Below are 25,169 nucleotides of genomic sequence, written 5' to 3'. Positions count from 1 at the left end.
CCGGCCCTGGGGGGCGTTGCCAGGAAAGCCAGAAGCCTGGAAGGTTGGTCCCAGCCGCGTCCTCCCTCAGACCCAGAGGTCCGGATCCCCAAACCCCTCCTCCCTCAAACCCAGGATTCCTGGCGTCTGGCCCCCTCTGCCCGCGGACCCAAAACTCCAGGTCCCTAGTCTTCTCTTCTTTCAGATCCAGGAATCCGGGTCCCCAACCCCCTCCTCCCTCAGAACCAGTAATCTGGACCCCGAACTTCCTCCTTCTTCAGACCTACAAGTCCGAGGTCCTTGTCCCCTCCTCCCTCGGGGCCCAGAAGCCCATTTCTCCGGCTCTACCCTTCAGAGACACCAGTGTAACAACCTCAAACAGACAGAAAGTTCTTGACTAAAAGTTCAAAGTTTTAATCCAAGTCTGGACAAGTGTTGGGAAACCCAAACTTTGGCCATAGAAACCCCTCCCCTTCTAGGCCACCTGAGGGGACCAGATCACGCCCCCAGGTTCCCGGTGAGGCTCCAGATCTCCGGGAGGTACCTCCAGACCACGCTCTCACTCTCTGATTGGTTGCTACGTTTAGGCGGGTCAGAAGCTGGACTGCAGCAGAGTGACTCGAAGAGGCCACGCCCCCTCGTCTTGGATTAGGGCGGGAGGGGCGATCCCGGAATCCCACGTCGCCTCCCAGGAGGCGGGGCCTGCGCCGCGCCCACTACCTCTGCGGGAGAACCCCGAGGAGCGGGAATTGGCAGCTGGAGGAGATCTTGGGGGGGAAGACACCTGGGGCGGGGGATCTGACGGAGGCGGCGGGGCAGGGGGAAGAGGGTCTCCTCGAGACTCCAAATTTCCACCTGGAGAGGACGAATGGGGTATGAGAATGGCAAACTCTGGGACCCAGAAGTCCAGACTCCCCCAGGCCATTCCTCTCAGACCTAGGAGTCCGACCTCCCAGCTCCCTCCTCTCCCAGACCCAGAATTCCTGGATCCTGGGCCCCTCCTTCCTGGGATCTAGAACTCCCAAGCCCTGTCCAGTTCTCTCCTCATAAAGATAAAGGATTCCTCAGACCCCTACCCATCAGCACCTACGATTCCAGGCCTCCGACTCCCTCTTCCCTAAAACCCAGTAGCCCAAAGTCCCCAGCCCATTCTCACCTGTCATCATTCGGTGCCACTGCGACGCCTCAGTGGCCAGGGCTTGAGAGAGGCTGAGAACTCGCTCCCGGTGCCCTTCGGATGTCGGCAAATAAGGGGTGGTGTTCCTTGGACTAGAAAGAAAGAGATTTGGGGGAACTTGTATAATTAGCCAGTACAGTAAGGACCACAGTGCCCCGCGTGTCCTTCTGGGAGTTGTAGTCCCTAGCACGTGTCTCTAAAGGATTTTAAACTGGGCGCGACCCTCTTTTTAAAAGCCCGCGTGCGTTGTGGGATTTGTAGTCCGGTTGCCGGAAATTTTCTCAGATTTCCTGACGGAGGGGCGGAGTTTGATATCGACCAAGGAACTGCAGTTCTCACTGCGAACTAGAGCTTTCCGATTCCTCAGGAACTCAAGCGTCTCTAAAAGATTCTGCGATCTGTACTTTAGTACTCACGAGTACTCAGGAGACATTAATAGCAATGCTACTCTCCTCCCCTTTGCTGATTTCCCTGCTCCTTGCCCCGATCTCCAATTCCTTACCTGCTCCAGGACCCCGAGCTTCTAAGCCATTTCTGGGCTCCTGAGTGTCCCAAGACAGGCTGCAAAGGAATTGGGGCATTAGAATTCCTCATCTGGAAGTCCTCATGATCTCATTTTGAGGATGAAGGGGCTCAGAAAGGGGATAAGACTGCCCCAAAGACACTGCCAATTTTTAACTTTACCTGAGCTCCTGGAAAACAAGGAGAGTTCGGAAAATCACTGCCTGCCCCACCCCCCGCCAGCCCTTTTGCATTCTGGTAAAAGGCTTACTGCAAAGAACCCCTCTTCTCCATATGACTTAGATAAGACTAATGAAGTAAAATTGCTACTTTAAGGCAGGACAAGAAAAATTAAACATAAAATTCTCTCTGTGTGCTTGAGTCTCCTCCCTCCCTCCCTAATGTGCAGTGTGCATCTGCATTACACATTAACCAGAGCTCCTCAGAGAGGGCAGTGCCTGCTCTATTGTAAAGATCATTTTTCCCCCTTTCTTCCGACACTACTAATGTAACTTTTTGAAAGAACAGTATTCTTTCCCAACTCTGTAGGAGATCATGGTGACTTGCTGCTGGCTTTGTATGTTCTTCCCTAGACTATGTATCCTTGGTGAACTTTTTATGTGAAAATATCAGTATGTCATTTTTTAAAGTTATTATTATTTTTTACATTTATTTATTTTATTTATCTTATCTTTTTTTTTTGGCTGCATTGGGTCTTTGCTGCTGCACTGGGCTTTTCTCCGGTTGGGGTGAGCAGGGGCCACTCCTGTTACGGTGCGCGGGCCTCTCACTGCTATGGCCTCTCCTGCTGCGGAGCATGGGTTCTAGGTGTGTGGGCTTCAGTAGCCGTGGCACGCGGGCTCAGTAGCTGTGGCACGTGGGCTCTAGAGCGCAGGCTCAGTAGCTGTGGCGCACAGGCCTAGTTGCTCCGCGGCATGCGGGATCCTCCCAGACCAGGGCTCGAACCTGTGTCCCCTGCATTGGCAGGTGGATTCCCAACCACTGCGCCACCAGGGAAGCCCATCAGTATGTCATTTTGATGTACGATCCTTTGTCTAGAAAATGGATGTGAGTGTGCCTTTTGACTTCTAACACATGGAACAGTTCTCAGAGCTTTCTGAGAGTCTGTCTCCCAGGTTATAATCCTGTTTGGCTCAAATAAAATTCCCTTTTTTTCTTGTTAACTTGTTTTTAATAGAATTTTCGTCGACAAGATTCACAGATGACCCCCCGCCCCACCCCGTTTACCTGTGACAAGGCCAGAAACAGACCCTCCAAATTCACATTCCTTTTGTCATAAACGATTAGCTGAACTCTTTGTCCCCCCCAAACTAGCTAGACATAGAGATAAATGTTTAGTGTTCAGCTGACTTGAGATGCTCCCTGTTTACAAAAACAATCCCAACTGTAAAATCACCCCACTTGTCTAATTCCTTCCTAGAAAAGTCTAAGATGAAACCATCCATGGGGAACTCCCTGGCGGTCCAGTGGTTAGGACTCCGCACTCTCACTGCAGAGGGCCTGGGTTCAATCCCTGGCAGGGAAACTAAAATCCCACAAGCCACTGCGCAATGGCGTGGCCAAAAAACCCCAAAAAACAAACAAACAAAAAACCCCCAAAACAACCAACCAAACAAACAAACAAAAAATACCGTCCTGCCCGGACCACTCTGATCTTTGGATCTGGAGTCCTCTCCCCAACACCATAACATGAATAAAATCTATTTCCTTACTTGATCAATTTTTCTTCTTTTCTTTTTTTGCCTTTGACAACACATAGTAACTGAAAAGGAAAATTGGGCTTCCAATCCAGACCCATGACCCCCACCCCCTCCCTGAGGAGGGAGAACGCTGGTAAGGTGGAGGTGTTGTCTCTGGCCCACCCTGTCTTCCACCGATAAGGGAGCCAGGATGCTGACTTCAGCACAGGTACAGCGGGGTAAAATCTGGAAACCTGTTCTGGGTATGGAGGAAGGAAACATCCCCATTTTACAGAGAGGAAAACTGAGCTCCAACTAGGAACTAAGAACCCACTGCTGCTTCACCGCCCCACCCGTTTCCCTCACTTTTTGTTCTGCATCAGGCTGGCGTCCGGCTGGGGACAGTGTCCTCCCCAGAGTGAGAAGCCGGGGGGAGGCTGGGCGAGGGAGAGGCCGTCCATACTCCCGGTGTCTGCGCATTCTATCCAATTGCTCCTGAGCACTCATCCGGGGCCGCGCCAGGGGGACCTGGGGAGATGAGAAACACCGCGATACTCCAATCTTGGCCTCCGTTTTCTCTCTTCCCTGAAACTCTCAGCCCCCTGCCTTGCCCTTCCCAATAAGTTCACCCCCGATCTCGAGGGCTACTTCTACACTCGGAGCACAGGCTGTCCCTCTGCTGCTCAAGTGCTTCCATGGCCCCCAAGTGCTTTCAGGACAAAGGCACTGGAGGCCCCTTGTGGCCTGGTCCCTCCCTACCCACCTCTCCAGCCTCAACTCCATCAGCTGCCCTGTTCAAACCCGAAGCCCCAGACTGACAAACACCCACACTTCCCTGGACAGATCAAGTGTCTTTGCAGTGGTAGTCAGGACTCCGGGTTGCTTGTGATTAAAAAAAAAAAAACAAGAAAAACCTCTGAATCAGCTTTGAAAACATTAGAAGGAAGAATGAGATTTATTGTGTAACTAGATCGTCAGGAGGATCATTTTGGGTTCGTCTGAGGGAGGACTTTACAAGCTCTCTCTCGCCCTCAAAACCAGAGGGAAGAGACACACAGGGAGACTGTCATGTGCCAATTGCAGTTATGCTGCCACAAGCCAAGGAACTTTACCAGAAGCTACCAGAAATATGGTTCTGATGACACTTTGATCATGATCACTTACTTACAGCCTTAAGAACTTAAAATGCAACAGGACGGAGATAAATCAAAGGGGAACTTGAACTTGAACATTTGGAACACTCGCAGCCTATGTGTATTGCAAGGAAGTTTGTTCTGAAGAGAACACCAAGGGTGTGTCCGGAAAACCATTTGCTGAGACATTAGGCATGTGATGATATGTGGATCCAGTAAACCAACTCAGCAGAAAAGCTGCCAAGTCAAACTGAAGGGGACAGAGATGGGACAAAATGAAGGAAGGCTGTCAGACACCTGGGATGCTACAGGCAGGAAAGTGGCCAATAGAGCTGCAAACGTGTTACCCTTCCAGAAAGGGGGAAATTTGGACACAGACATGCACCTAGGGAAAACTCCACGTGACAACTGAATTTATGATGCCACAAGCCAAGGAACGGATCCGTTCCTAGCTCCTTCAGAAGCAGCATGGCCCAGGACTTCCCTGATGGCCCAATGGTTAAGGCTCCAAGCTTCCACTGCAGGGGGCGCGGGTTGGATCCCTGGTCGGAGAACTAAGATCCCACGTGCCGTGCAGCGTGGCCAAATAAATAAATTAATTAAAATTTTTTTAAAAAGGAGCATGGCCCTGACAACACCTTGATTTCAGACTTCTAGCCTACAGAACTGTAAGACAGTAAATTTATTGTTTAAGCAAAAAACGAAGGGGATGGGAGTGGGGAGAGAACTCTCCACTGCCGTCTCCAACTAGAACGTTCTAGGCTGACAGCTTAGATCTGTTGCTATTGTCGGACCAATCACTGCAATTTACTCTACGTGACTCTGATTTGGTCGATCCTGAGTCACATGCCCACCTGTTAGATACATCATGGTCCCTGTAAATTGACCCTATGTCATTTATTTCTTCATGGCAGGCCAAACCACTGACCCGAAAGCCTGCTAGGGCTAAACTGAAACTTTTACACATCGCTTGTTTCAAAGATAGCTCAAGTAGACGGATATTTTTGGCCATTTAGAGCCTGCCTGCTTTGAATATTCCGTGAAGTTGTACCCAGCATCTGCTAGCCATAGGTAAGATCAACCTGTAGCTATAAAAGCCCCCAATACCGGGCTTCCCTGGTGGCGCAGTGGTTGAGAGTCCGCCTGCCGATGCAGGGGACACGGGTTCGTGCCCTGGTCCGGGAAGATCCCACATGCCGCGGAGCGGCTGGGCCCGTAAGCCATGGCCGCTGAGCCTGCGCGTTCGGAGCCTGTGCTCCGCAACGGGAGAGGCCACGACAGTGAGAGGCCCGCGTACCGCAAAAAAAAAAAAAAAAAAAAAGCCCCCAACAAGGGAATTCCCTGGCGGTTCAGTGGTTTTAAGGGCTCCGCGCTTCCACTGCAGGGGGCAGGGGGTTTCATCCCTGGTCGGGGAGCTAAGATCCCGCATGCGGCGGGGCCAAAACAAACAAACAAAAAAAGCCCACAGGCTGCTGCCCTTAGGAGCTCTCTGACCCAGAGATTCCCCTCTGTGCGGCTAAGCACATCACCTAGACGCTTAAGTCCCTTCTCTAATCTCCTTCTCTCCAGGGAGTTCCCTTGTCCTGCCCTCTTCCTGGGCAGTGGCCCCCAAGCAGTAACCGCTGGAGGGTCTCATGCTGTGAGGGACTTTTCCCACAGGCAAATCTGTCAGCGTGGACCAACTAAAGCTCTGTGTGCTACTGCCACCTAGTGGTCATATTTTCCTTGATCGGCTCTGAAATACCTAGAACCTTATACACCACACCTGGATGTTGGCCGCGGTACGGCTGAGGGAGGAGCCATTCCCAAGTGTTATTCGGCGCAGCTCCAACAATCCATGTCCTTTATACACACCACTAAGAATAAAGTTCCTCTCCTCCTAAGAAAGGACAGATTGATTACTTGGTTTCCACGGATAATAAGGAAGCACCAAAAATGCTTCTAAACCTATTCGAGGGGATGTCCCTGGCTGTCCGTCGGTTAATATTCTGCGCTTCCACTGCAGGGGGCACAGGTTTCGTCCCCGGTCGGGGAGCTAAGACCCCCGCATGCCGCGTGGCACTGCCAAGGAGGGGCGAAAAAACAACACCACCTATTCGAACAAGCAATCGTAACTGGCATCCCCGGAACCGCGCTCCTGAAAGCCAATCAATCAACGATGGCCCCGCGTTTCTGAAAATCAGCCAATCAACAACAGACACAAAGCTTCCGCATCTTAAGGTCGAACAACTCCTAAACCCGAAAGTCCACCGGTTTCCGAGCTCTACGCCATATGACATCTGCTCTCCGCTTTGCTCAGAGCGACTGTATCTTACAAGAGGTCTGTCTTGCTTAAGCAAGTAATAAATTCAGCTTTGTTTCCGATACAGAGCTGCAGCTTCTTTATCCCCTCCATACCTTTGCGTACATAGCCTGTTCCCTGTTTGGAGTACTGTTTCCTGCATGGCCAAACTTTTTTCATTCATCCAGACTCACCTTACCTAACCTTTAAAAGGCTTCCCAATGCTCTGAGTCCCCCTATGAAATGGCTCAGCTCTGTCGGATGTGTATAAGGATTGCATTCATGCCTCTCCCCCATCAGACTCCAGCATCAGGACTAATTCATGGCAGGGTGCCCCCAACACCTTCCACAGGGGCTGGTCCCTAGAAGACCAGTATGATGAGCAAATAAGGGAATTCGTGATTTCTTCCTGCACTGGCCAAAGTTTAGGGAGAAGGGGAGAGATAGCAACTGCTCTTGACACTCTACCTGGATTGGTCATCTGCTGATGGCTTAGTGGGCATCGGAGTGGTCCTGCCAAGTCCATCAGCCATACTTTTCCTGCAGGACCCCTTTGCCAGTTTCAGGATGGGGGAAGCCACAGAAAAATAGAGGTTGTGATGCAGAGATTCACTACATGGCAAACTCAGAAGGGTAGGTCCTTGAAAACAGAGACTGGTCTGGGGACCTCGCCTTGTAGAGCCTGGCAGTCAAGAAGGGTCTGAGGAATTCGTGGACCTGAATTGAACAACCCTGCAGTTGGCAGATGGCATTCCAGAGGTCAGAGCTCTGTGCTCCCAAGTGACCATGTGCGGTTGTATGGGTTGCTCACTGCCCAAGGGCTAAGCCCTCCATTGACCATGCCAGGTTCCATCCACGCAGAAGGGGGAGCCTGACTCTAATTCACAAAAAGGCATTCTGTAGGCTAGCAGAAGCCCTGGCTTCCTAAATCCCCACCTCAGTCTGGACATTTGCACTAGCTGCTTCCCTGCTTTGCCAGGGATAAATTCTAATTCAATCTTCAAGGTCTGTCTGCCTCCAGGAAGCCATCCTCAACATGCCCAGGCTGCCTGGGAGCTGTCCCCTGAAGGCCCCCAACGCCTCGTGCTTTCCCCATCTCAGCACACGCCTCCGCCTGTTCTGATAGTGCCTGTGTCTGCGGTTCCTGATGCCTGGGATCTGGCCTGATTCAGTTCAGGAACCCCAGTGGCTGGACAAACCCCAGTCCACAAGAGGCCAAGGACCACCCCAGCACCAATGAGAATGGCAAAGTTGTTGGCTCCACCTTCAAAGTCAGTTCCCCAAATTTCTTATCTGTCATTTCCAAAAACAATCTGAAACTGACATTTGTTTTTCTAAATCGGTGCCAATATGCACCCAGTGTTCGTGCTGTGAGGCAACGCCTCAGTCACGCCCATCGGGCTTCTGCCATCAACTGCAATTTTCTTGCTTTGTGTTTTGTTTTGTTACTTATGACTTCTAGTTTAATTGCTCTCTGAGGGCGTCAAAAAGAGCCAAAGATCGCCCCAAAGAGAGTGAAAAGAAACAGAAGCATCTGTCACTTCCAAGAGCTCAGAAAGTAGAATCACATCAGGAACAGGACTGTGGAGCCTCTACAGGGACATCTCACTAAATAGGACCCTCAAGGTGTGATGTGACATAAACAGAAAGACACGTTGCAGAAGTTTTACTGGGACAGTGACACCAGGAACTGATGACAAGTAGAGAAACTCTGCAGAGGGCAAAACCTGAAGACCTGGACCCTGTGTTCATGAGGAAGTAACTGGATGCCCCTGAATGACCTTTGATCATGAAGCAAGCTAGAACATTCCATGAAGACCAGAACATTGATCATGAGCATCAGCTGGCAACACTAAAGAAGTATATGATGTAAAATATTTTAATACCTGGGTGGCAGAGCATCTGCAGTTCAGAAATTACAATTGATGAGTTTCCTAAGGTAACAGCTGATGAAAACGGAGTTCGGAAAAAAACGTATACAGTGGATCAAAGAGCTCCATAATGTCTCTGTGCTCCTGTAAAAATGTCACCGAGGGGGCTTCCCTGGTGGCGCAGTGGTTGGGAGTCCGCCTGCCGATGCAGGGGACACGGGTTCGTGCCCTGGTCCAGGAGGATCCCACATGCCACGGAGCAGCTGGGCCCGTGAGCCATGGCCGCTGAGCCTGCGCGTCTGGAGCCTGTGCTCCGCAACGGGAGAGGCCACAACAGTGAGAGGCCCGTGTACCGCAAAAGTAATAATAATAATAATAATAATAATTAATTAATTTAAAAAAATAAAAGTGCTATTTAAAAAAAAGAATGAAATAAAGCCATTTGCAGCAACATGGATGGAACTAGAGATTATCATACTAAGTGAAGTAAGAGAAATACCATGTGATATCACTTATATGTGGAATCTGAAAAATGATACAAATGAACTTATTTACAAAATAGAAACAGACTCATGGACATAGAAAACAAAATTATGGTTACCAAAGGGGAAAAGGGAGGGAGGGATAAATTAGGAATTGGGGATTAAGATACACGCTGCTGTATATAAAATAGATAAACAACAAGGACCTACTGTATACCACAAGGAACTATATTCAATATCTTGTAATAACCTATAATGGAAAAGAATCACTTTGCTGTACACCTGAAACTAACACAACATTGTAAATCAATTATACTTCAATAGAAAACATTTTTTTAATTTAGAAAAGAAATTGTGGCATCTCTACATACAGCTTGTAACAACAGAATTTCACACTCCGTGAAGAGCAAGGATAAACCACCCACCGCCTTAAAAAAATCAAAAAACAAAAACTGCATACTGGTCGCAGGCATCAGGAACCCAGGACATTTTCCTCAGAAATAAAAAGCGCCTGGGGAAGAAATTGAGACACAGATGTAGAGAACAAACGTCTGGACACCAAGGGGGGAAGGTGGCATGGGTGCGTAGTGGTGGTGGTGTGATGAATTGGGAGATTGGGATTGACACATATACACTAATATGTATAAAATGGATAACTAATAAGAACCTGCTGTATAAAAAAATAAATAAAATAAAATTCAAAAAGATAAATAACTCTCCAAAAAATAAAAAAATAAAAAGCACCTGATATTTATAAGCTATTTTTATTCCCCTGACGCCATTTAAGTAATTCACTGCTATTTTTTTAACTTGACATTTAAATGGTGATGTTATTTATAGCTTTTATCTCATTTCGTATGCATATTCATACATTTTACTGGAGAAATGGTAATGTGTTTGCTTAAGTGTGCTGCTCCAGACATGGCAGGCGGTGTTATAGAACGCACAGTACACAGTATATGCACCGAATTACTAGAATCTGCAAAACTTTGCATTTTAAACAACATCTGGTCCCAAGGGTTTTGAACAAGGTTTGAAAACCAGTATATCTAGAATCCGACTCTGTCTCGACATCTCTACTTTTTCTAACCTAGTGCAAACAACTGTTCTCTCCCCGCTGGACTAGCCCAGTCACCTTCTCCCTGGTTCCCTGCCTCAGCCCTTGTTCACTGTCTGTGCCCCCATGTGGCCGCCAGAGGGCGCCAGTGCCCATTTACAGCATCTCAGTGCCTGCTCAGATACTCCATGGCTCTGGGCTCACCCAGTGTCAAAGCTAAGCCCTCACCTTGGACCACAAGGCCCGGCACGATCTGCCCCTATTACCCCTCTGTCCTCATCAGCACCCCTCTCCCTCTTGCTCGGTTACTCGGTTACGGCCACACTGGCTTTCTAGCTGCTCCTCCAACACGCCAGAGTCTTCTGCCTCGGAACCTCTGCAAACACTGTTCCCTTTGCCTCTAATGCTCTTCCACCAGACATCCCCAAGGCCTGCTCCCTTACCTCCTCCGGGTATCTGCACAAGCATCACCTCTCCAGAAGCCTCCCCAGACCAAGCCATTGACAACTGCACCTCTTCTCCAAGTATCCCAAATCCCCTCACCGTGCTGTTTTTATTTATTTAGCACTTAGAACATATAAAGTAATTTATAGTAAATTATTTATTACCTGCCTCTTCCCACTAGAATGTGAGATTCATGAGAGAAGGATTTTGTTTCTCATCTTGTTCACGTTTGGGTCCTGAGCACCTAAACAGCTCTCTGTGATAGAACTTCCCTGAATGATGGAAATGTTCTATATTTTCACTGTTCAACAGGGTAGCCACTGGCCACTTATGTCTCCTGAACACTTGAAATTTAGCGAGTGAGAGTGAATTTTTTATTTTATTTCATTTAAATTTAAATAGCCCCATGTGACTACTGGCTACCTTATTAGACAGTGAAGAGGGTATTTAATAAGTATATATTGAATGAATGATTGATAAATGAATGAATGAATGAAGTGCTTGCTCTAAGGCACTACTTTCAAGCTTTATGGGCATTCATCTACTTTGACTCTTCACATCAGCCCTAGGTGGTAGACACCACTATTAGCTCCATTTTGCAGATGAGAAAATGGAGGCAGAGAGATTTCATAACTGACCCAAAGTCACACAGCTTAGAAGTGGCAGAGACAAAATTCAGTCCCAACACTCTTAATAAATCTCGCTGTCTCTGCTCTAGGGTGTGGCCTTAGAAGTCTTCTCTCCCAGATGTTTCCCCAAGAGTGGGGACAGGGGATCCTTCCTGTGGTGGTCAAAGGGTTACAGTGGACCTGAGGAGGCCAGATGGACTGCCTACCTTGGTTCCTGGCTGTGGGGAAGGGGGGCGGTGACCCTCAGGGCTGGAAGCCCGGGAGACCCTTGGAGATCCAAGACCTGGAGGAGTAGAATGGGACTGGTGAGGACCAGGAATGCCGAGCAAGTCCCTCCCCACTCCAGACACTCACCTGAGCGAGGGCTGGCAAGCTCTCTGTCGCCCCCTGGGGGCCGACCCCAGTCAGCCTCAGGGGACCGGGGTAGGCTCAGTTCCAAGGACTCAGGCAGGCTCTGGAGAGGTCAGGAAAGGGGAATAATAATTATCATTACCACTATTATTACCATTTTCAAGCACTTAACAATTGAGACACTGCATAAATAGGATTAAGATTGAAAACCAGGAGCCAGATCTGGTTTCCAAACCTCAGCTCTGCCATTTTTTTTGCTGTGTGACCTTGGAAAGTTACTTTACCACTCTGTGCCATATTTTACCTTTTGATATGAGGATTTTAACCTACAGCTTTTTTTTTTTTTTTTTTTTTTTTGGCTGCGTCACATCTTAGTTACAGCACACAGGATCTTCTTTGAGGCATGCGGGATCTTTCCTTGTGGCACGTGGGCTCTTCATTGCAGCGTGCAGGCTACTCTCTAGCTGTGGTGCACAGGCTCCAGGGCACGTGGGCTCTGTAGTTGTGGCGCGAGGGCTTAGCTGCACCGTGGCATGCGGGATCTTAGTTCCCTGACCAGGGATCAAACCTGTGTCCACTGCATTGTAAGGCAGATTCTTTACCACTGGACCACCAGGGGAGTCCCTGATATGAGGATTGAATCGATACATGTAAGGTACTTAGAACAGTGCCTGGCACATTATACGTGTGAGGTTTTATAATGATTATGCATCTGGCACGGTGCTAAGTACTTTACCAGCATTATCTCATTGAATCCCCTCGGTAAATCCACAAGACAGCTATTATTATCCCTATTTGATATATGGGGAAACTGAGGCTCAGAGAATGAGGTCAATGACTGATGTCACAAAGATAGCAAAGCTGAGATCTAAACCCAGGTCTCCCGGATGCATGATCTGATGATCACCTAAAACCATTGTGGCTCCTGATTCCTGACAGCTTACTCTATATCAGGCACATTCTAGTCACAGTTTCTCCTTCTCACAGTACCCTGCGAGGCAGGGGTTAAGATCAGCGGTGTCTGGTAAATGTTTAACAAATGCCCTCTGGGAGAAAAGAGCCCTGGTTTGTAGCATTTGCCAGTTTCCACGGTGTAAATACTCCCACCATGGTCAATTTCAAGCTACCAATATGACATCACTGAATGTGGAGTTGAGAAGAGATGCAGGCAATTGGACCTTGGGAGGTGTTGGGAACTGGGTCCAGGACACCACTAGACAATGATCGTAGTATAACGAATAAGAAAACAAAGGCTTCCAATGCTTAGGATACATGCCTGAGGTTGGTTAGCTGATCAAGGGAGAGAGAAAGAGGTGAGTAGGTAATGAGTTGGGCCAGGGGCAGATGGAACAGGAAGCTGGGGGTGGAGAAAAAGGTGAGTCTCACCTCCCTCTCTGAGGACTCCTCGCCTTGGAGTGCAGGGGATGGGGAGTCAGGATCAGTGTGGGGGGGTGGTTTCTGCGGGCCCCCCAGACCTGCCAGTGTGTCTTCCACCATCCACAGTTGCTGTTGAGCAGATGCTCTGTCCTGGGGAGAGGAAAGGAATTTGTTACTCAAAGGTGGGAAAAAACAGTCAGACTTGATTGATATCCAGTTGTGTTAGTCCTCCAGCTTTGTTTTTGCAGGTTGCCTTGTCTACATTTGCCCTTTTGCACTTCCAGATAGAATTTAGAGTCAGCTTGTCAAACTCCACATAAAAGCCTTCTGGATTTGTCTTGGGATCGAATATCCCCACTGGGGAAATCAATTTGGGGAGACCATATCTTTACATTAGTGTCTTTCCTATCCACCAACATGGTACATCTCTCCATTTATATCGGTCTTCAATTTCTCTCAATGACATTTTGTGGCGTTCAGAGTAGATGTCGTGCATATCTTTCATTATATTTCTCCCTAGATATTTAATCTGTTTATGTTAATTGTAAACACTATTGTTTATGAATATTTATTTTCTAATTGTTTGTTATTAGCATACAGGAAGACAACTGATTTTTGCATGTTATCCTTGCATTCAATTACCTTGCTGGATTGGCTTATTCTACCAATCTTTCTGGAGATTATTTTGGATTTTCTACATACACAGTTTTGTCATCTTTAAATAAAAACAGCTTTACGTCTTCCTCTTTGGTCCTTATACCTTTGATTTATGTGTCAGACTCCCTTGTACTGCCTAGGATCCCTGGGACAATGCTGACTAGAACTGGCCGCAGCAGACATTCTTGTCTTATTCCAAATATTGGGGGAAAGTTTTCAACATTTCACTGCCAACAATAATGTTTGCTGTAAGTTTAAGTTTCTTATAGATGCCTTATCAGATTAAGGAAGTTGATTTATATTCCTACTTTGCTGAGAGATTTTATCATGAATGGATATTAAATTTTTAAAATGTTTTTCCTGCATTTATTGAGATGACCATGTGGGGTTTTTTCTTTATTTTATTAAATGTAGTGAACTACATGAACTTATTTTCAAGTGTTAAATTAACCTTGCATTCCTGTAATAAGCCTAATTTGGTTGTGATGTATTGTTCTTTTCATATATTGCTGGTGCTGAGGAATATCTAACACCAGTAGGTGGGGGATTAGCATTGAGAGGTGGATTTTAGGAGGAAGTGGGAGGGGGTTAGTATGAAAAGGGTGGGGCTTAAACCTGTGAGTACGCATTTAATACTAGAAGCCAGAATTTTTAGTTGAAGGTATATGATTTAGAAACTCTATTGCTAGGCTTAGAATGAAGACGTGGGTCTGAGGCCAAGCAATGGGGCTTCAGGAGTGGGGCTTGAACTAAGGGATTGGATTTAGAACTGGAGCCTCCAGAGGATAAATTTAAAAGTGAAAGTCAGGATGCAGAATGCAAGAGATGAACTTGCAGGATGGGACAGGGCTGAGGGGCAGAGTTTTGACCCCAAGGGTAGGGCTTCAAAGTAAGAGGAGAGATTTAGAACCAGACAGGGCAGTAGTTCCGAATCTGAAGATAGGTCTTGAAATTAAGGGCACTGTCTTAATTATTGGGTTTTAAATGAAAGGAAAAGGCAGAGGGGGAGGGGCTAAAGATAACATGGGAGGGGCTTTGATTCTGTGGGAGGGGCTTAAATGCCAAAAGGGTTTCCAAGTGATCTTGGAGTGCAGGGTAGGGCTTGGGGGCTTGGGGGCTTGGGTCAGGGGTGTACCTGGGGGGACCCGAGGTGCAGCAAGTACTCAAGGGTCTCTCTCAAGGTGCTCAGCTCCTGTTCCAGGCTGTTGTACGTGTCCCAAACCCGCTCTCGCTCCTCAGGTCCCAGAAAGGGGGAGACAGAGAGTTAACATGCCCTCCCACCAGATCTTCCCCAATCTCATCTTTTCCTAGATTAGCAGAAGGAAGGGTGGCCTGGCCCCAGGTGCCCTGGGGGGTATATGGACTGCAAGTCCCAAGGGCCTTTTTGCTCAGACTACTGGAACCCCAGAGTCTGTACCGAACCTGCCATTCCAATGAACTGCTAGTGTAGACAAATAACAGCTTTCCCTGAATCTTCTGGATTACCTCTGCACTCCTCTAGGGCGGCAGAGTCTACAGATCTAATGAATTCTTGAAACAGACAAGACCACGAGACCTATACACCCCTGGGCAGCAGAAACTTCCTTGCCAATACAAATAACAAGAGCAGCTAACATTTATTTGGCACTTACTATGTGCCAGGCACTGTTCTTAGCTCTCATTTAATTCTTTTGAGGTAGGCACTATTAATGTCTCCATTTTACAGATAGTAGTAATTACAGCTAACACAAGTATTGCTTACCATATACTAGGTACCAAAGTGTTAAACATTCCTTCATTTACATATATTTATGAAAACTTCACAATAGCCCTATGAAGTAAATATTATTTTTATTATCTCAAGTTTATATGAGAGGCATCTAAGGCCCAGAGGGATTAAGTAAATTCTCTAAGGTCACACAGCAACTATGAGTGGAAACTGAGATTCAAAGCCAGGAAGTCCATATCAAAATCGCCCCCTTGGGACTTCCCTGGTGGCACAGTGGTTAAGAATCCACCTGCCAATGGAGGGAACACGGATTCGAGCCCTGGTCCGGGAAGATCCCACATGCCGTGGAGCAACTAAGCCCGTGTGCCACAACTACTGAGCCTGCGTGCCACAACTACTGAAGCCCGTGAGCCTACAGCCCGTGTTCTGCAACAAGAGAAGCCACCGCAACGAGAAGCCCGTGCACCACAACGAAGAGTAGCCCCCACCTCGCCACAACTAGAGAAAGCCCTCACGCAACAATGAAGACCCAACGCAGCCAAAAATAAATAAATAAATAAGAACTTACTAGACTGGAAACTAAATCTATCTCAAAAAAAACACAAAAACCTCCCCCTTAAATGGCTAAATTAAATACTACTGTTTCCTGGCTGCTTGCCCCTCACCCTCTAGGAATGTCAAGATCATTGGCTTAAAATTGGGGGGATTCTCAAGAATCACCTTCCCAAGAGCCTTTGGGGGCAAGTTCCCTTTAGTAACAACCTGTAGAATCCTGGGTTCTCCTTGGAGGTATGCCCCTTCCCAGATGCTCACCTGGGTCAGGTGACAAAGAGCGGCCCTCACACTGACTAGTCGGTCCTGCAGGAGGCGCTGGCGCCCCCAAGCCCTCCCAGGAGCTGCAGCCTCCCTGGTTGTTTGGCCCAGCTGCTGTCGAGTCAATTCCAGGGCTGCTTCTAGCTGCTCCTGCAGCGAAAGGGAAGATGGTTAGACTTCTGAAACCACCCCCAGCCTCAGGAAGAGAGAAAAGGTGTCTTCCCATATCCTTGGGTATGCTGGGGATCAGGATGGGCTAAGGGCAGGTCGAGAGGCCAGATGCCCCTCCCCTGTCCCAGAGCCCTGTACCTTCTCCTCCTGCCTCTGATCTATCTCCTCCTGCAGCCTCCTCAGGAGCCGGTCCTGCCCACACAACTTGGTCAACAGAGTCTGGAGAAAGGAGGACAGGAGCTATTTATGGACCAGATCGGGCTCTTCCCCCTGACCCACAATTTAAACATTCTCTCCCCAGCTCTGGGAACTCAGTAAGGGTTCGATCAGGAGAACTTACATCTGTCTCCAAGCTTTGGTGGAAGGTTGAGTCTAGAGGGGGACCCGGCTGAGGAGAAAGAGAAAAGTTGGAGGTCACATGCCCAAACAGGTCCTTATTGTAGCTCAGCACTGAGCTGAGCCTTGTTGCTACTAACAGACATCCCTGTCCTTATTAGCTTTGTTCCAAGCTTTAGCAAACCTCAATAGACCAATTGCCAGACTTTTGGCTTTAGGAAGTGGTCTTTGCTACCAAATAGCTATAGCAAATAAATAATGAATGGAGAAGACTTAGAGAGTTCCTTTATGACTGAGAATAAAATAAGGATGCTCACTACCACTGTTACAGTTTTACACACTATTAGAGATCTTGACCAATGCTATAAGATAAGAAAAAGAATAAAAGTGTAAGGGTAGGAAGGGGAATGATAAAAACATCATTATTTATAGATGATGTGCTCATCTACCCTCCAAAGAACAATAGCATAAAAATATTATTAGAATAAATAAGAGAATTCAGCAAGGATGCCAGGTGTAAAATGAAGTTACAAACATTAATAGCATATCTTTACACCATCAATAACTAGAAAATATTTTTTCAAAAAGAAGAATATACCATTCAGATAACTATAAAAACTATCAGTAGGGAATTCCCTGGTGGTCCAGTGGTTAGGACTCGGTGCTCTCACTGCCAGTGGCCTGGGTTCAAACCCTGGTCAGGAAACTAAGATCCCTCAAGCCACACAGCGTGGCCAAAAAAACCCAAAAAACTATCAGGAATTTAGGAATTACCTTAATTACCTTAACTAATAGCACACAAAATCTCTATGGAAAAACTCAAATGACAAACCTAGAAAATTATATGAATGAATGGAGAGATATTCTATACATATATGCCACCCAGTTTTCAGCAGCCCTAGGAAACTAATATATATCCAGGCACCTTGAAATACCCAGCTTTCTCTAGGCACACTAGTCCAGGAGATGACATTCACCATAGCAAAGAAAGCAAGGGAGGGGACTCTGGCAGATTCGAGGTGCCCCAGGATACCTACCAATAAAACCATGGAAGCCCGGGTCCCAGGAGGCCTCGGAGGGAGCTGGAGATATGTGGAGGAGCCAGAGGGGGCCTGGGAGGAATACTGATATAGAGATGTTTAGAAATTGGCATGTCTTAGTAACAAATATTAGAATGGATGTGTCCGGAATTGCAGTGCCTTAGGAGACTCTTTGAGGTTCAGAACTGGGCCCCCAGAACTTCCTCAAGTATCTGCTCTCCAGCTGTGTGCCACTGTGGGGACACTGAGAATGATAATAAATGGAAAGCCTGGCAAAACTGTCCCAGGGACCAATGGAAGTTGCAGTCTACTCTCACTCTCACATTCGTGGTTAGCTGTGGATTTTCTGGACTACAGTCCCATGATGCTCAGAGGAAACAGTAGGTGACCAACTTGGAAAGATAAACTGGAGACACAAGGCAGATGCAATCCACGCTACCTCTCACAGCATTGTCCTAGAGGAGAGTATTCTGGACTACAATCTCCATAATGCTTAAGGAGTAATGGCCAAAGACCAGCCTGAGGAGAGCCCTGAGAACTCATGGGAGTTAAAGTTCACTCTCCCTTTCACACCTGAACGCAGCTGTGATTATGCTGAACTACAATCCCCATGATACCCGGGGCCAGTGGCCTAGAGAACAGCCTGGAAAGACAGCCCCATGGCCAAATGGGAGATTTAGTCCCTCTCCCCATCACCTCTGCTCACCGGTGTTCTGGTCTCCTGACTCCAGTGCTGGGGACTCCTGGGGTCCCTTCCTCCCCCAGCCTCGGAGGAGGGTCCTCGTCGGGGAGTGGGGGGCCTGGAGAGTGTCTGGCGCTGGGGGCCCCAATCCAGGGGAGGCCGGACATCGATGCGACTCAGGGGGGTATGGGGTCTGGCAGAAGGTGCTGTGTCTCCAGAGGAGGGAGGGGGTCTGCGTGCAGGAGCAGAACGGGGCCGGGGGAGGCTCAGAGGGGAGGGAGGGCGAGAGAAGGGTGTGAACAGGCTGTAGGGAAGAAAGAATAGGCGAACTGAGTCAACTAGAGCCCCCTCATCCCACTACCCATCGAGCCAGCCTCAAAGATGTGTCTCCCTTCAGGGTGTCTCACTGTCCCTCTGGAGTAGAACCCTCCTCTAGTAGCCAGATCCTGAATAATTTCCCTCTTTGTGGTATCCCCTCCTTAAGACTTCTCCCCGACAGGCACTGACCCCACAAGAACCCAGCAAGTCACACACATCAGTGAGAAAGCACTAAGTCACTCCCCTAATCAGTCCCAGCCCCGCCCTTCGGCCACGCCCACAGCATTTCCTCTGAAGCTCAGCCCCATAGAACCTTCTCCTCCCAGACTCCCTCGTCCAACTCACTCTGGGCTCCTTGTCCTCCGAATTCGGGGTCCAGATTGGAGGTCAGCCATGGGGCTGGGAGTGAGCAGCCGGCCACGACCTCTGGAGAGACGAGCCACCTCCGGTGATTCTGAGCCGCGCCCCTCTTCCCCTCTGCTCACCTCTGGGGGACCACCGGGGCCGCCAGGGCCCTCCCCAGTCTGGGGACGTGCAGATGACCTGGGTTGCCCACTAACGAGTGGACACAGAAAAAGACATCACTCCTTTGAACTTTATAACAGCCCTTATTCCCATTTCACAGATAAGGACACAGGAACCTACAAAGAAAAAAGGGGAGGTAGTGCACTGTAAATTGTTTTTCCCCATTTTGCAGATGGGGAAACTGAGGCCCGAGTTGGAAGTGACTTGTGCAGGGCCACAAGGTCCATCCAGGTCGCTGGGCCCAATGCCCTAGACTACGCGTCTCCAGCCTGAAAATTGGGGCAGGCAGACAGAGCCTGGAGCCTTCCTTTTTTTTTTTAATCTGACATTTTTTAGGTGGCAGCCTCAGGGGGTGGAGACTTCTGCGGGAGCCAGTTAGAGAGTGAGCAATATTGATGGACAAAACGGTGGGCGGAGCTTAAAAGAGAGAGGCTCTTTGCTGATTGGAGATGAAGTCCCCTGGACGTGGGGCCTGAAGGGCGGAGTTTCCATAGCTAGAAGAATAGTGATTGGACACTGAAGAGGGCAGGGCCTTAAGGGGAGGGGTTAGCCGGATAATTTGCAGGACCCAGACTGGAGGTAGAGTGTTAGGGGCGTGGCCTGTACTTATACTCACCAATCGTCCCCCTCCGCGCGGGAGGCCCGCCCCAGTGCCCGTAGCCAGCCCCTCAGGTCCTCTAGCGTGTCAGCCGCCAGAACGTAGGTCCTCATGCCCGGGTGCTCCGCCTGCGGGAAGAGAAAGCTGGAGGACCCGGCCGCCGGGCCCTCTAAAAAGAAGGATGCCATGGACCCTGGTCTTTATCTCCAGTAATGGATGCTCCATGCCTGCCCCCATCGCCTAGTGCCTTAGTGCCCATGGGGGTTGGATGGACTCACGGTGAAGGTGAAGCGCCGGCCTCGGGGGGCTCCTGGACCATCTGGCCTGATACTGTAGCTGGGGAGCAGGACGCTTCCCAGGACGCTCTCCTCGCGGCTGTCTGCAAAAGACAGGCTGGGGTCAAGTGTCACACAGGGATCTAGAGGCCAAGAGGCTAGAGGAAAGGGAGGGTGGGAGGGGGGCCCGCCCACCCCCATGCCAGCTGGGGCACTGACCCTTGTAATAGAAGAGGCAATGGCCAGAGAGGACGAACCAGCGGCGTTTCCAGAGCCGGAGCCCGGAGCTGTCCTGGAGAGACAGAGTGGCAGTAGAGGGGGGAGGGAAAAGGGCTGGAGACAGTGACACTTGGGGCCAAAGACCCAAAGAAAGGAGAGGCGCAGAGACACATGTTTGGTGCAACAGATTCAGATGGAGAACTGGAAACCAGGGCTGCAGTTGAGAGGACATCGGTTCTGGACACAGGTGGACCTCAGTTTGACTCTTAGCTCCACCACTTTCAAACTGTGCCCTTAAGCAAGTCATTTCCCCACTAGAAACCTCATTTTTTTCCTCACGGGTCAGTTGGGGATTGAGAAGTTACAGGAAGATTGGGACAGATACTGTACCACACACGGGCAGCGGCTTTATATAGGAAGACTTGGCCCGATCACTACGGAGTGTGAGACACAGAGAGGCCAGGAAGGTGATGCTGAGCCATACCCTGAATCCTGCATCTCCCCATCGCCTCTTCCAGAACTGCTCCATCTCTAACCTTGTGCCCCTGTTCTCCTCTTGAATCCATTCCCACAGAAGCAGCATGATCTTTTAAAATTATAAATCAGACCATGTGAGTCCCCTGCTCAAAACAGAGCTTCCCGTCCCACTGAGAATAAATCTCAAGTTCCTTACCCTAATTTGCTGGCTTACAGGGAACCTAAAACTTGGGTGCACATAAGAATCACCAGGAGGGCTCATGAAAACACAGATTCCTGGGTCCCATCCCCAGAGTTCTCCAGTCAGTAGAGCTGAGGTGGGAGCTGACACTTTGCATTTCTAGAAAGTTCCCGGGTGCTGCTGGTGCTGCTGCTGGTCTGGGACCCCACTTAGAGAAACTCGCCCTGTCGCCCTGCCGCCCCTCCTCTCTCTCACCTTGGCTTGCTCCAAACACCAAACTTTGGCCTGCTGCAGGGCCCTTTGCTTTCAGATTCCCTCTGCCCCCCAGATCTTAATACAATGGGCTTCTTCTTGATTTATAATTCTCAGCTCAAATGTCATCTCCTCAGAGACGCCTTCCCCGACCAACAGTCAAAAGTAGCTCTCATCCCTCAGCCACTTTCCAGCACATTCTCCTGCGTTATTTCTTCACAGTGCTTCATTTCCCACCATCCGAAATCATTTAGTCCACTTGTTTTATACTAATTTATTATCCATCCCTGTCCCACCCCCATTTTGAATGTAGATAGATACTTATTTGTCTTATTTGCATGGTATGTGACCCAGGGCTTGGCACATTGTAAATGTTCAAGAAGTGGTCATTGGACTTCCTTGGTGGCACAGTGGTTAAGAACCCGCCTGCCAATGCAGGGGACACGGGTTCGAGCCCTGGTCCGGGAAGATCCCACATGCCGCAGAGCAACTAAGCCCGTGCGCCACAACTACTGAGCCCGCGAGCCACAACTACTGAAGCCCGCGTGCCTAGAGCCCGTGCTCCTCAACAAGAGAAGCCACTGCAGTGAGAAGCCCGCGCACCGCAACGAAGAGTAGCCCCCGCTCGCCGCAACTAGAGAAAGCCCGCGCGCAGCAACGAAGACCCAATGCAGCCCAAAATAAAATAAAGCAGAAACAAATTTCTGAAAAAAAAAGTGGTCACTGAATGAATGAATGAATGAATGAAAGAAACGACAGAATAAGGGAGGAAGCAATGATCAAAAAAATATATTTGGAGAAGACTTGGAAGGAGAGAAACAGTGGACAGCCAGGGGCACAGCCTCTAACATCACTTGGAGTGTCCTTTCCCTTCTTGCGCTCACTCTACCTGCTTATGAAGCCAGCCTCGGATGTGCACGGGGAGGTTAGGGTCCCTTCTGAGCGCATTGCCCCTCTTCCCGAAGGCATGCACCTTGCTTACCGCCCGGGTGGACTTCTGAAGAGACAAGGAGGACAGAAGTGAACATGGCCCTGGGATGGACTTGGGGAGGCGGCGCAGTGGGACTCAGGCAACCCGAGGCCCTCCTCGGCTGCCTTTAGAAACTGGGTCAAGGAGGGAGCTGAGGGAGTTCCCTGGTTGCCTACTGGTTAGGACTCGGCGCTTTCACTGCTGTGGTCTGGGTTCAATCCCTGGTCGGGGAACTGAGATTAAAAAATAAATAAATAAAGAGGGAGCTGAGTTTGGGGATGAGAATTGCATGTGCATAGTGCAGAGTTGACAGACACTTTACATGCGTGGAGGGAGGTGTCTGGAGGCAAGGAAGAGGCTACTGGCCACTGTGGAGGGAATTTGGGAATCAAGGATCCACTGCCAAGGAGAGGATGCTCTTGGCCACCAGAGCCAGAGATGTAGTAGAGCCTCTGGGACCCGAGATGGCAATTCTGCCTAGGAGGTCCCCACAATCAGGAAGGACCTCTGTGCTGAGTCCCTAGTGATGGGTCAGCTGGAATCAAAGGATACCTCAGTGCCAAGGAAAGACATTCCTTAGCGATCACGTCCAGGGTGGTGGTGGGAGCTCCAAATCCCTTCATCCCAGTAGATGGGCCTCCCTCTCCTGTCCACAGGCACCCATATGGCCAGATTCCCACAGGATGCCCCTCCTTGGTGATGATGCTGATCCAGGTCAGGTTCAAATCTACAGAATCTGAACTTGGGAAGCTAGAAATGAGTGAGGGGAATGCCTGGAGGACAAGGAAATGAATGTCATGACTGAACTTTGGGCTGGGGTGATGATTTGGGATGCAAGAATCTCAGGCCACATGGGGCATATTTATTGTTGGAGAAGGGTCTTTCCTTTATCAGATTTCAGAACTGGGTAGATGGGATGGCAAGAGACAGGACACGGATTTCTCAGTCCTAATAAGAGTAGCCACTGAGTTCCTGGCTGGGGAGAGGGGAGGTCACGGCTGGGGAGTGGCCTTATCTTAGCAACCAGAGTTAAGCAGGGTTGTTACTCTGGCTTCGAATTAGGAAAATACAAGGGGTGGGGACAGCTGGGAGTGCCTCTGAATTCCTAGCTGTGGCGGGTGGGAAATTTCGGACCTTGCTAGGCTCGGCACACCCCATTGCTAAAGATCCTTGCTTTTGACAATCAGAGTCCCTCGGGTGGCACCGAAACCAGGGTTCGGAAACAGGAGGATGGGGCAGCCCAGAGCACCCCCTCCCCTCACCAGCCCCACCAAGAAGCTCGAACCTTGGTGCTCAGGCTGCTGAGCGAGGAAATGGTAGAGGCGCTGCTGGCCAGGCTGAGGCTGCTCCGAGGTCTGCCTTCCTCCATCAAGGGCTTGGGGAGAGAAAAAAAAGGGGCTGTGTGCCTCTCTGCAGATGACCCGGCTGGGGACAGAGACAGGGTCAGGGGCTTGCAGGTCGGAGGAGGCTGAGGAGAAAGAGCCTGTTGTTTGGGGCCTGGGGGAACTGGGGGAGGCCCTGGCCCGGGACCGCATACCAATAGTGATGCCAAGAAAGGTGGGCGGCACTGGCAGCTGCGGGGAGGGGGCAGCTGTCTGCAGCCAGAGACGAGAATAGGAGCCCCTTTATTCTTGCCCCCCCCGCACACTGGCCAGGAATTTGACCCTCTCTGTGCTCAAGAGCCCCCATTCCCTGTCTCTTTCCAGCTGCCCCCCAGCTACCTGTCTCCTGCCCTCCCACGTGCACCCCCAGAACATCCCCACTGAGACCCGGGCACCAGGAAAGTGCACCCAGGCGGCTCCTGCCTCCCAGCCCAGCCAGGGAACTTACCAGCTCTGGGGTCCCAAGGACAGAGAGCACAAGAGGGCAGCGTGGAAGCTGGGACACCCAGGCACAGTCCCCCTCCTCTTCTGCCCCTTAGGGGATGCCTCTCCCAGCCCTCAGTTCTCACCTGCTCTTCCACACCCTTTTGTCTCTTTGTCTCTGATAGTGAGTCTTCCTCTCACGCTCTACCTTCCTCTTATACTGTCTCTCTCTCCAGTCTCACCTTCTGTCTCTCTCTAATCTCTGTCTCTTCCAGTCTCTCTTTTATGCATTCCTCCTTGGCAGCATCCCCACCCCCATATCACTTTCTCTCCAATCTTTCTGGTTCTGTCCAAATCTTTTTCTGGGACTCATGGAGTCCCTTCTTTAACTCTCCATCCCGTTCTCTCTCTCTCTCTCCCCTCCCTCCCCCTCCCTCTCTCCCCCTCTCGCTCTCTCTCTCTCTCTCTCTCTCTCTCTCTCGCTCTCCCTCTCGCTCTCGCTCTCTCCCTCTGTTCCCCCTTGTCTCTCTCTCTCCCGTACACTCAATCTCTTTCTCTTTCTCCGTGGCCCTCCACGTCTACTGTTTCCTTCTCGCTCAGATTTCCCTTCTGACTTTCTCTCTTCCCCGCTCTCCCAGTTTCTCTTTCCTCTCTGTGGGTCCTTCCCTCCGTCTGCCAGCCGCCCACGCGGCTGCCTCCCCTCCCAATCCCGGCTGACCCCGCCCCTCTTGGCCTCCCCACCACAGCCTGACCTCTGGCTCAGCTGACCCCATGCTGAGGGGCCACACACAACCCCCTCCCGGATTCCTAGGTCCCTGTTGGACTGGAGCCTGGGGAACCAGGGTCCCATAAAGGCTGAAGCTGGGATTCCTAAATGTTTGGAGAGTAGGAGCTGGGCCTGGACTCCAGGGCCTCTGTGGGCTGGTGGCAGTCAGGGGCCTAAGTCATGGGCACCACGCCCCTCCCCCGAAAGGAGATGGCTAGGATCTTGGAAGGGGTGGGGGCTGAGACTCCAGGGTACCTGGGAAGGTGTGAGCTAGGAGTCAGGACTCCGGAGCTGGGAATAGAGCTGGGGGTCTGGAAGTGTGGCTTTAAGTGGATGGACCTCCAGTGAGGAGGGAGTGGCCCCCGATCCCTGCGTGCTGGCGAGAGAATGGTCA

At 49.9% G+C, this 25,169-nt stretch overlaps 1 protein-coding gene across 9 annotated transcripts; it reads right to left on the bottom strand.

The window, feature by feature from the left end:
• Positions 1-372: 372 nt before the first annotated feature.
• PLEKHA4 (pleckstrin homology domain containing A4) lies at positions 373-24,681 on the bottom strand. 9 transcript variants are annotated; one of them, XM_060083386.1, is made up of 20 exons: positions 24,156-24,681; positions 23,490-23,579; positions 22,124-22,231; positions 20,325-20,397; positions 20,109-20,209; positions 19,849-19,958; positions 19,053-19,262; positions 18,414-18,693; positions 17,705-17,791; positions 16,672-16,719; positions 16,470-16,550; positions 16,161-16,310; positions 14,775-14,873; positions 12,992-13,132; positions 11,609-11,708; positions 11,461-11,537; positions 3,724-3,885; positions 1,659-1,717; positions 1,136-1,248; positions 373-834 (listed from the first exon to the last, which is right to left on the bottom strand). In XM_060083386.1, the coding sequence occupies exons 2-20, from the start codon at positions 23,571-23,573 to the stop codon at positions 572-574; spliced, it is 2,346 nt and encodes a 781-aa protein (XP_059939369.1). In that variant the 5' UTR covers positions 23,574-23,579; positions 24,156-24,681; the 3' UTR covers positions 373-571. The 9 variants fall into 9 exon arrangements, with proteins under 9 accessions (XP_059939369.1, XP_059939370.1, XP_059939371.1 ...); XM_060083387.1 differs by lacking the exon at positions 24,156-24,681 and adding an exon at positions 22,757-22,940 and having other exon boundaries at positions 23,490-23,568; XM_060083388.1 differs by lacking the exon at positions 24,156-24,681 and adding an exon at positions 22,757-22,977 and having other exon boundaries at positions 23,490-23,552.
• Between the last annotated feature and the right edge of the window lie 488 nt (positions 24,682-25,169).

Source organism: Mesoplodon densirostris, chromosome 19 (genome assembly GCF_025265405.1).
Source record: "Mesoplodon densirostris isolate mMesDen1 chromosome 19, mMesDen1 primary haplotype, whole genome shotgun sequence".
NCBI lineage: Eukaryota > Metazoa > Chordata > Mammalia > Artiodactyla > Ziphiidae > Mesoplodon > Mesoplodon densirostris.
The sequence above is the reverse complement of the archived record's forward strand: the minus strand, read 5'-3'. Positions and strand labels throughout refer to the sequence as shown.

Excerpts from the sequence above, each read along its gene's own strand:
- PLEKHA4 (XM_060083386.1), bottom strand. The coding sequence starts at position 23,573 with ATGGAGGAAGGCAGACCTCGGAGCAGCCTCAGCCTGGCCAGCAGCGCC. Across the intron at positions 19,263-19,848 it reads CGCGCGGAGGGGGACGATTG|TGGGCAACCCAGGTCATCTG; the intron begins GTGAGTATAAGT and ends TCCACTCGTTAG. Across the intron at positions 835-1,135 it reads GTGGCACCGAATGATGACAG|GTGGAAATTTGGAGTCTCGA; the intron begins GTGAGAATGGGC and ends CGTCCTCTCCAG.